Consider the following 11,273-nt stretch of genomic DNA (forward strand, 5'->3'; position numbering starts at 1 on the left):
AGGCCTTCTCTTTTATTCATGAGAACAGACGAAAAAGCAATCCGTAGTGGACGTTTAAAGTCAATCGATTCGCATCGATGGATTTAAAGCAAATCCCAGTTCTCGGTCGCCACGACACCAGGTCATCTGTCATACGATCGTTCCATCAAACAATATATCATCTCACCTACCTGTCCTCTTATTCATATTTTTAACACCAATTTATGTATATTTTATTTACATTTTTAATTATCATGATTTATAATATATTGGGTTTAACTAATTATTCTTAACGTTTTATATCTGTATTTTATATTGAACTGAACGATAATAATGTTTTTTTTATAATATCTTATCAGATAATTTAAAATTCGTTAGCAATACGATAAATGAACTTTGTTCTTTTTTTTTTATACGTATATTTATTTTAATATTTATTTTTGTATATTTAGTATTCTTATGGTTTATATTTTTTTTTATAAATTTTATAATATTTATTGTGCACAACGCAAGTAAACTATTGAAATAAAATTGATATATTGAATTGATTAATAAATAATTCTAAAAATTTTGATTGTTTTAATGTAAGATAATACGAAAAATATAATATTATTTATCTTATCAGATAATTTAAAATTCGTTAGCAATACAATAAATGAACTTTGTTCTTTTTTTTTATACATATATTTTTTTAATATTTAGGTTATATTTGTACATTTGGTATTCTGGTTTTTATATTTTTTTTATAAATTTATAATATTTATTGTGCACAACGCAAATAAACTATTGAAATAAAATTGATATATTGAAATGATTAATAAATAATTCTAAAAATTTTGATTGTTTTAATGTAAGATAATACGAAAAATAATATTACTATTTATTTAGATAAAACGTTGATAAAATGTTGACGTTATTTGTTGGTTAAACCAATTTCAAATACTTCGTACACTGCATGCAATTAATCTTAGGTACAGAAGACGAAGAAAAACGAGTAAGTTTGTATATTTGTATGTTTTAGACGATAAAACAAATTGTCTGTCTAATACTAAATAAGTTTTCAAGTACTATAAAAGAAAAATTAGTTGAAAATGATCTCATTTCAAATATCCGTAGTCCTATAAAAGTTGAATGATAGAGAGCTACGAAGTCGAGTATTCGTTTACTGCATTTTCCAATCCTTCTTCTTCGCATACACCTTTAATCGCACTTAATTATCTATTTTCAATGAAGTCCCTCTATCAAAGTTAGTATCAATAAAATAAGAAGAGAGAGAAAGAAAAAGAAAGAAAGAGTAAAAGCAGAGAGTTTTCGTCGAGTTTGTCGTAAGAGGGGTCCTGAGAAATAACAGTTCTCTGTCAATGAGGTAATTGAGATTAGCGAGTTAAAGGGAAGTACTTTTAAGAAGGGTTTAAATTACCTTTTTCCTTGATGTTCGGTAAAATCGGTTTGTCTCACTTTAAGGGGACACAAAAAATACAAAGAGAAGCTGCTAAAAAGAAAAAAAATGAGGGGGGAAACAAAAAATACTGAGAGATAAAGAAAATAAATAGAAAAACTTAGAGAAATAAGAAAAATAAGAAAGCAAGAAAGAAAGCAAGAAACGAAGGATCACGAAAATAGGATCAAATGTAAAAGGACTGTAGTATAATGTTGGTAGAAAAGAGAGAAGAGTAGAATAGGGATGAAAGGGGGAAGGTAAGGAACGGGGGGGGTGAGGAAGGATAAAACGTAGTGGGAGGAAGGGTGGGAGTAATTTTCAAGCCCCTTTTTTGCTCTTCTACTCTTCGCGGAAGACCAATGAGTGGGAGTAAAAGATTGGGGTGGGGGAAAAGAGTGAATGACGCCTGCGCAAGATCTACCCTACGCACCAGCACGTAATGTCACCCTCGAGCCAGTCTGACGCCAGGCGCCGCGAAGATATGACGTCACTGTTTCGCGCTTTGCCAAAGTACTTTTCTCGCCAAGCTCGGTAAGAAATTAGCTGGCTAGCTAACCAACCAACCAACAAACCAACCAACCAACCAACTAACCAAGCAACCAACCAACCGATCGACTAAACACCAACCAATCAACCCCCTGCTTGCTAGCTGCTGATATCTGTCTCATGAATGAAATCTCGCTATTTTCGACGACTCGAGGAGGATTTGAATTATTATACTGGGAATCATATCAACACATTTCATTTGATTATATTATATTAACGAAGTATTCACACACGTTATCCTTTTATTTTGATCCTCTGCATCGGTTCTTCGTTATACAGGAGTAAGAAAGATTGTTATAAAGATAAAAGGGGAGAGGGTAATACGGAGAGAGGGGGTGGGAAGAGAGAGTAGCCAATACCGAAAATTCCTGGACCACCTCTATCGACTCGAGACGCAGTCCGATAGTCAAGCCAAGCAGTACAGCTTCCTCTTTCCGCATTGCGATTTTAAAACGCATAGTACATACACACATATATATATACCCTATTTTTTAATATACTATTAATTGTATCATTTGTTAATTATTAATCATTGTTTTTATCGATAGACTCAACGTTCTCTTTCATTCTTCTTTTTCTTCTTTGAACCGTTCATTCATTCATTCATTCATTCTTTCTTTCTTTCTTGCTCTTATTATTTTTTTGATTTTGATTTAGACGATCATTGTCTTCCTTCTTGATCTGATTTTCATTTGATAATTTTGCTTATGCCTTCCATCCCCCTAACGAGTTGTTATCTCGACTACGACGATTTAAGTGGAACCGTTGCCCACCCACATGATACTCGTCGAGTGCTGCTGCCACCCGCGGGGTTTGTCAATATCTGCTGCCTTTAGTTTATGAATGGGAGAGAAACTTTACGTGTGTAGATCTACAGAAATCCTCCCTACACGGGAGGCGCACACCCGCGCAGACGGTTATCGCGTCGATAACCAGTTGCGTCGATTTGAAAAAGTTTCCACCCGCTCGGCCCATCGCTCAATTCGCTTTCAATTCTTTCCTTTAAACGTCCCGCTTTTTTTCTTTCTTTTTTTTTTTTTTCTAATCTCCATTCGTACGCACAATGCACACGCACATTTCGATTTTTTTTTACGCCCGATCGAACCATCAACCGTTGATTTTTTTTTTTCTTCTCTTTTTTTTTTTTTTATTTTCGAGACTATATTTTTTCTATCTGCTTCGGAATAATTACGCATCGTCAGATATGAAAAGGGGAACCCATTCGATTCGAAACTAGGAGCTTAGCCTTTTCTATTATTTTCAATTGTTATCTCGATTCCGACGAGGAAACCTCTATGCCGTTTTATTCCGACTGAAAAATCCAAATTTTCGAGTAGCATCTATCTTCTCTCTCTTTCTTTCTATTTTTTTTTTTTTTTTTCTTTCTCTTTCATTCGTTCATTCATTCGTCCCTTTATTTTTCTTCTTTTTTCTTGCCTTTTTTTTTGTTATATGTTTCCTTTCGTAAACGAAAGCGCATACACGAGCACGCGCACACCTGCTCGTGTGTCAGAAAGAGAGAGAGAGAGAGAGAGATCGAGGTCAAGGGTGCAGCACGACCTCGACCGGAAGTGAATCCTGCTTAACCGAAGATAAGGGAGAAACTTAACGATCTTCTTACGATTTTTGCACCTATCCATCTAAAATAGGGTTTTCCCCCCCCCCTTCGTTCTCTCAATTTCTCTTTCATTTTCTTCTATCTATTTTCTATTTGATGATTAAATATCATAATTGTTGTTATATTATCTATCAATTATCTTAGTTCAAATATTTATTATATTCGAGGAACTCGTAGAAATGTTCATTCGAAGTGAAATAAATAAATGTTGTTCGATAAATGAAATAATTCGAGATCTTGTTTTGTTTTATTTTGTTTTATTTCTTTTTTTATGGCATAGAATTGAATTTAATTGAAATGGTTTAGTTCTCAATATATTCGTATATTTTAGGATTGTTATTAATAAAATATATTTAATTAATTAATCGAGTAAATTATATATAAATGAAATAATTCGAGATCTTGTTGTTTTATTTTGTTTTATGGCATAGAAATGAATTTAATTGAAATGGTTTAGTTCTCAATATTCGTAAAATTTAGGATTGTTATTAATAAAATATATTTAATTAATTAATCGAGTAAATTATATATAAATGAAATAATTCGAGATCTTGTTTTGTTTTATTTTGTTTTATTTTTTTATGGCATAGAAATGAATTTAATTGAAATGGTTTAGTTCTCAATATATTCGTAATTTTAGGATTGTTATTAATAAAATATATTTAATTAATTAATCGAGTAAATTATATATAAATGAAATAATTCGAGATCTTGTTGTTTTATTTTGTTTATTTCTTTTTTTATGGCATAGAAATGAATTTAATTGAAATGGTTTAGTTCTCAATATATTCGTATATTTTAGGATTGTTATTAATAAAATATATTTAATTAATTAATCGAGTAAATTATATATAAATGAAATAATTCGAGATCTTGTTGTTTTATTTTGTTTTATTTCTTTTTTTATGGCATAGAAATGAATTTAATTGAAATGGTTTAGTTCTCAATAATTCGTAAATTTTAGGATTGTTATTAATAATATATTTAATTAATTAATCGAGTAAATTATATATAAATGAAATAATTCGAGATCTTGTTTTGTTTTATTGTTTTATTTCTTTTTTTAGGCATAGAATTGAATTTAATTGAAATGGTTTAGTTCTCAATATATTCGTAAATTTTAGGATTGTTATTAATAAAATATATTTAATTAATTAATCGAGTAAATTATATATAAATGAAATAATTCGAGATCTTGTTGTTTTATTTTGTTTTATTTCTTTTTTTATGGCATAGAAATGAATTTAATTGAAATGGTTTAGTTCTCAATATATTCGTAAATTTTAGGATTGTTATTAATAAAATATATTTAATTAATTAATCGAGTAAATTATATATAAATGAAATAATTCGAGATCTTGTTTTGTTTTATTTTGTTTTATTTTTTTTTGGCATAGAAATGAATTTAATTGAAATGGTTTAGTTCTCAATATATTCGTATATTTTAGGATTGTTATTAATAAAATATATTTAATTAATTAATCGAGTAAATTATATATAAATGAAATAATTCGAGATCTTGTTGTTTTATTTTGTTTTCTTTTATTTTTTTATGGCATAGAAATGAATTTAATTGAAATGGTTTTGTTCTCAATATATTCGTATATTTTAGGATTGTTATTAATAAAATATATTTAATTAATTAATCGAGTAAATTATATAGAATCAATTGTGTTGTTATATAGAACGGTGACAAGAAGCAATTATCTTCCTATCAAAGAGTCCTTGAACGTCCTCATTAAAAGGAGGGCAATGATAAAATCGTATTAAAAAATTTTTAATTACGTTTCCTCAAACATCTTACTTTAGATTCTAAGTCTTTTCGCCATCTTTTCTACTTCTACTTATTCTTATTTTTCATTTCGAGTGATATTTCAATAATAAAGGAAATAATAAATAAATAAAAAAACGAGAGGAACAATATTAGTACGATTTTCAATTAACAAAAGTAATCACAAACGATGATTTTAAATTTTGGTTCATTTCGTGTGTTATTTAAGGGGTTATACGCAGTTGCGAGGCTCGAAAATGACGTATTTTCATGAATTTTTTCTAGAAACAGTTTTTATTTCTCAAACAAAAGTGATGGTAATTCAAATAGAGCCAACTTTTGAGAATACAATAGCGCGTCAATTCTGTAAAAATATTAATCTGCACCGCTCCTGTAGATGATTTCCTGAACGTCCTCTAAAAAAAGACGTTTGGCGGTGATCTTCATTTTGGCGGTTTGGATTATTGAAATTGAAAAATATGGTGGATTCTTTTAAAGGATAGATTAATGCAGGTATTCAAACCAAGGAATAATAAAAAATTTTGATTTTTGACAAAATGGCGTCTATTTGAACAAAAGTTGTTGTTTTTGACTAAAATTTTCGCCCTAAATTGTTACAAAAAATAGTAATAAATTTTTAAAAAATTATTCCTTATACTTAATACCTGAGGAATATATCTAAGAAGATTGTGTAAAAATTCGAAACCGATCGGTTAAGCCGTTTTTTGAAAAATCGAGATCACCGACTTTGAGAAATACCGTTTTGAGAAAACGCGTTTAAAGTTTCAAAGATACGTTTACACGTAGTTAAAAATTGTTGTTTGCAGCTAACATGAAGTGAAGAATATTTGTCGGATCGATTTGAAATTTTCAGAGAATATACTTAAATATATGTACATTCCGAAAATGCAAAAAAAAAAAAAAATCGATTTTTTGAAAATCCTAACTGCGTATAACCCCTTAAAGCGAATTATTTCTAAGGATAGATTTATGTTTTCTTTTGTTTGATTCGAAAAATAGAAATAGAAATAGAAATAGAAAAAATTAATAGATTTCAATAAAAGAACAAGATTGTTCAGTTTACGAAAGTGAATTCTTTCGTGTGATTGTTTTTCGTGATCGCTTATGGGACAAGAATGAAAGAGTAAGAAAAAAAGAAAGAGAGAGAGAGAGAGAGAGAGAGAGAATGAAAGAATTCTCGAAGGCAATCGAGTCGTCGAAATCGAAGTAGCGAGATTCGATGAGGATCGAACTAGAACGAGATTATATCGGTAAAGCACCGAAGTATAAGGGATTCTCGACTGGCTTTCCAGCAGCAAACTTCTTCAGACGTCTCTCGAGGATCGGCCAAAGAAGTGTAACATCGCAACGTGAAATTATCGAAAAGTTTAGTCGGAACTCTTACGGATATGATGTTCTCGTTTCAACGATGAACTAAAACTTTATTTTCTCCTCATATAAAATATCCAAATTGAATTCTTTTTCGAAAGAAAAAGAAAAAGAAGCAGAACAAGAAGAAGAAAAAAAAAAGAAACTTTTCTCGTTGATCTAACACACATATTTTTCCAATGGATAAAAAGAGAGTAGAGTAAGGTTTTTTATTCCATTTTTTAGTTTTCCTTGATTTTTTTTGCGTCGCAAATAATAAATCCAACGAACTAACGAAAAATTAATAACAATTGAATCGCGAGCAAAGTGTTATTGTTGTTATTGTTGTTGTTGTTGCTGCTGCTGCTGCTGTTGTTGCTGCTGCTGTTGTTCGACAATTTTTGTTTTGGTTTCTATTTGTTTAACTCGAACCACGATAATGTGAAATTGTTTGTACGATTCGAAATATAAATATATTATTTCGATTGAGAGTGCAAATGGATGTATAGGAGAAAAAACGAATGAGAAAGAAGATAAATAAATATATAAAATAAATAAAAAGAGTGAAATTGGAAAAACAAAGTGATCTTGGAAAATAGAAAGGTAGGAAAGAGAGAGCTTCGAAGGATAAAAGGTAAATCTTTTTACGGAGAGCGATTTTTTCGAGTACATACATCTTCTCTCTCTCTCTCTTTTTCTCTCTCTTTCATCTCATCGAATTCGCCTAAGATATAAAACGAATGTAGCAACGATGCACGCTGAACGGTGAGAGTTATTTCTATCCGAGGGAAAAGAGAAAACATATTTATTGCGATATTCTTTGGATATTCTTTGAGAAAAGGGAGAAAAGTTTTACTCGTAGGAGAAAAAGAAGAAGAACATAAAAAAAAAATAAAAAGAAAAAATAATAAGAAGAAAGAGAAGTAGAAGAAGAAGAAGATAAAAAAAAACCATAAGAAAACGACGTTGATTGTTAATAAAAATGGGCAAGAAAAATAGCAAACTCAAGCAGGAAACTATCGAGAGACTTACCACCAATACTTATTGTAAGTACAATTAAATATTAATAATAATAATAATAATTATAATTAAATAAATGAAGAGATAGAAAAAGGTAGAGGAATACCGGAGAAAGAAAGAAACAATTTCTTTAAATTTCTTTCTAAAGAAAATTATTAATAATTATTATAGGTACTTGTCAATCTAACTTTTTAAAATTATTTTATATACAATTTTACTATGGAAAAAATTCCAATATAAATTATAATTACAAATTAAAATAGAAAAAATAAGATTGGGAAAAAACAAAATAACTAACAATAATAATAATAATGAAATAAAATTGTTGAATAAATTAGACAGAAAGGAATTCAGGAATAAAAATGTTGCTGACGTTTTTATCCGCTAACATTTTTGCAATTTCATGAAACACGCTTTTTATTCATGTTCATATTATTAGTATTTTTTTTTTTCTCTTTTACATTCTCACTCACTCTCTCTCTCTCCTCCTCATTTTGTTTCATGATCGTGGTACAGACCAACTTTAGAAATGTTCCACTTTCGTATTGTTCCCTTTGTCGCGTCCCTTGCATCCGTCGTTTACCACGTTTCTACTCGATAGAGAAATAATAATACTATGCTGGAGTGTACATCAGATAGAATCGAACCTCGAGGAACGCGTTGTTCCTCTTTCATCAATGAAAAATAAGAAATCATTATCGAGTTATTCGGTGTGAATGATCCTTCATTTTAGAAAATTTCAAATATCAAATATTCCTTTCAATTGAAAATTATTTTTGTATTAATTATATATAATTTATTAACAATAAATACAAAAATAATACATAGAATTACTGTAGATTCAAATATTATATTATATTATATAATACACACACACATATATATATAATATAGTATAGTATAAGTGCAGACATTAATTCGGTGTTTTTTTTTAAAGAATTTATTTAACAATTTTATGAACACATCGATTCATTTCTATATTTGATATAATAATATTTATTTAGAATTGTATTATAGAATATATAATAGAATAATAATAATATAGAATAATAGAATATAGAATAAAATAATAATATAATATATAATAGAATTGTATATAAAATTCATTAGAATTGTATTATATTTATTTAGAATTTATTATTATAGAATTTATATTATTATAAAATATTATTTCTATATTCTATTCTATTTCTATTATAATATTCTTATTATAATATTATATAATACAGAATATATATAATATTTATTTAGAATATAATACAATTTTATTTTATTTTTTCTCTTTTTAATTAATTACAACAATAAGAAGAAAATATTTCTTAACATTTTTGTGTTACATAATCATCTTACAAATTTTTCTAAATAGCAGCGTTTAATGTCTACTCTATCGTGTTCAAATGAAAAGCTTAGTATGTCTCAGAAGATGGGATAGTAAAAGGAATGTTAATGTAACGAACAAACTGTGCTTATTGTTCCTAAGGATACACTTTCTCAAAATGTTTACACTCGATGAACGTAGCCAAGAAGCGCGGAGTCATTAGCCGAAACAATGCGTTTAGTTATCCCCTTTAACGATCCATATAATCCAGTATCATTTAGCACTCGGGTTAAAACACCCTCCTCCATCCCTCCTCCACCAATGGGCGATTCCTATCCAACCCATCCTAACGAAGGATTTTAATGATCCTACCCATTTCATAAACACAATTCTCACCGACACACCGATTTAAACACCTCGCACTGTCATTAAATTTCCTTTGTCTTTGTTTTTCTTCTTTCCCCCTACTAAAAACACGTTTTATTTCAATTCAATGCAAATAGTCTAATTGAATTCTTATTTTTAATTGAAACATTCCAAGAAATAGAATAATAAGAAAATTTGTTTTTGAAGTTATACTTCTTTTGGAAATGTGATGGGAGTGTGATTTTTTTCCGAGCGACACCACAAAGTTTGTCCACCAAGTTGTCACCACAAAGTGATTTCAAATTTACAGCATGAAGTTGTCTTTTCTTCTTCTTCCTCTCTTTTTTTTTCTCAAACGGGTCACCCATCCAAGTACTAATCGTACTCAGGCTGCTTGACTTAAAATGATCGAGTGGAAGTAGTTCTATCACCGCCATGACAGGTGACGCATCAAATATTTCGATATATCTCCCTATATTTAGTGTAGACCGATTGAAAATATGTTTCCTTTCTTTTTTTGTGTTAAATAATAAATAAGAATAATTAGTTGCTTATGTTCTCATACTTCCAATCCAATATTTTGTTGAAGTTATTTTTGAGGTTATGTTTGTTTCGGTACGTGCGTACATAAGTACGCACGCCATTTTTTTTTTTTAATTGTAAAATAACCACCATGTGTCTCACCGTGTTTCGTTCGATCCATGAATTTTTGTTCTTTTTAAAATAAAACTGATATAATCTGTGTGTTTATTTTTTACGTGTTGCTTTTATTTTTGGAATTATTATTCTCTTTAATTTTGTTTAACGTTGCACCCCATTTTTAGCGCTTCCGAGTATTCTTATTGAACTTGATACGATCGATTCGAATGATGATTAATTTATCCTGGAACGATTATTCTCCCCCTATTCTTTCCTCTTTTTTTTTTCCTTCTTTTTTTTCTCTCTCTTTTTGTTCGTTTACATGCAAGAGCCATATTTATCGTCTATCCACTTCCGTAGGTAGGGTTGTTCGTATGCCACAAGATCTACTGATATAGGCACCCTTTTTTTAGAAATGTGAAATAGGGAAGAACGAGTTCGTTTATTAAAATGATCGATCAGAATAATACGCGAGAGTTGTTTCTATATTTTTTATTCCATTCTCGCGTTTCAAATGTATTTTTCAATGTAATCATTATGAGTTTAATTAAAAATTAACTTTTCTTATTCTTAATACAATCTTTCGAATACGATAATTGAATTATTTTCATTCGAAATGTTTTCTATTCTTTTTTATTGTGTTTTTCTATTTCGAGAAAACGTGGATCGTCGAATATTTGAGATTTTTGTTGAATATAATATATTTCTAATAGATTTTAAAGAAAAGTATTTAGAAATGATAACTTTTGGAACACTCTGTAGGTGAAAATGAGAGCCCCTATCATATTCTGCTCGAGTTCTCGAAAATTCCTCAATTTCTGATAATACGCTTCGAAGATAAACTGGAACATAGGGATTGCAAACGGTAACGTTACAAAAGGAAATTAACGATAGCATGAACTGGATAAAACGTTCGTTTAAACAACTAAACTTTCCTTCAGAAAGTATTTTACTTTTGTACCAGCAGTATTTTATTTCTCTAATATATATCATTTTCCTATATAAAACTTTAAATAAATATATTTATATGTAGTGTATTAGCTATATAAATAAATAAATATAATAAATATAATATAATAAATATATAAAATAAATAAATATAATATATATAATATATAAATAAATATAATAAATAAATGAAATAATTATTAATGAATTACGAACACATTCTATCGTAATATCATTATTTATAATGATATTACAATAA

General features: G+C 28.9%; 1 protein-coding gene and 1 long non-coding RNA gene across 2 annotated transcripts in view; both read left to right on the forward strand.

Annotated features, from left to right (window-relative positions):
- Window positions 1-1,866: 1,866 nt before the first annotated feature.
- On the forward strand, window positions 1,867-6,741 carry LOC122525462. The gene is made up of 2 exons (XR_006305791.1): window positions 1,867-1,951; window positions 6,669-6,741. It is a non-coding gene; the product is annotated as an uncharacterized LOC122525462 (long non-coding RNA).
- Window positions 6,742-7,634: 893 nt separating this feature from the next.
- LOC122525454 (frequenin-1) overlaps window positions 7,635-11,273 on the forward strand; it is a 36,675-nt gene continuing 33,036 nt past the window's right edge. Inside the window, exon 1 of the mRNA XM_043648281.1 lies at window positions 7,635-7,769. Within this exon, the coding sequence (XP_043504216.1) occupies window positions 7,706-7,769 (64 nt within the window). The 5' untranslated portion in view covers window positions 7,635-7,705. The remainder of the gene's footprint in view (window positions 7,770-11,273) is intronic.

The sequence above is a fragment of the Polistes fuscatus genome, unplaced genomic scaffold (assembly GCF_010416935.1).
Source record: "Polistes fuscatus isolate 324 unplaced genomic scaffold, CU_Pfus_HIC Scaffold9, whole genome shotgun sequence".
NCBI classification, from domain to species: Eukaryota; Metazoa; Arthropoda; class Insecta; order Hymenoptera; family Vespidae; genus Polistes; species Polistes fuscatus.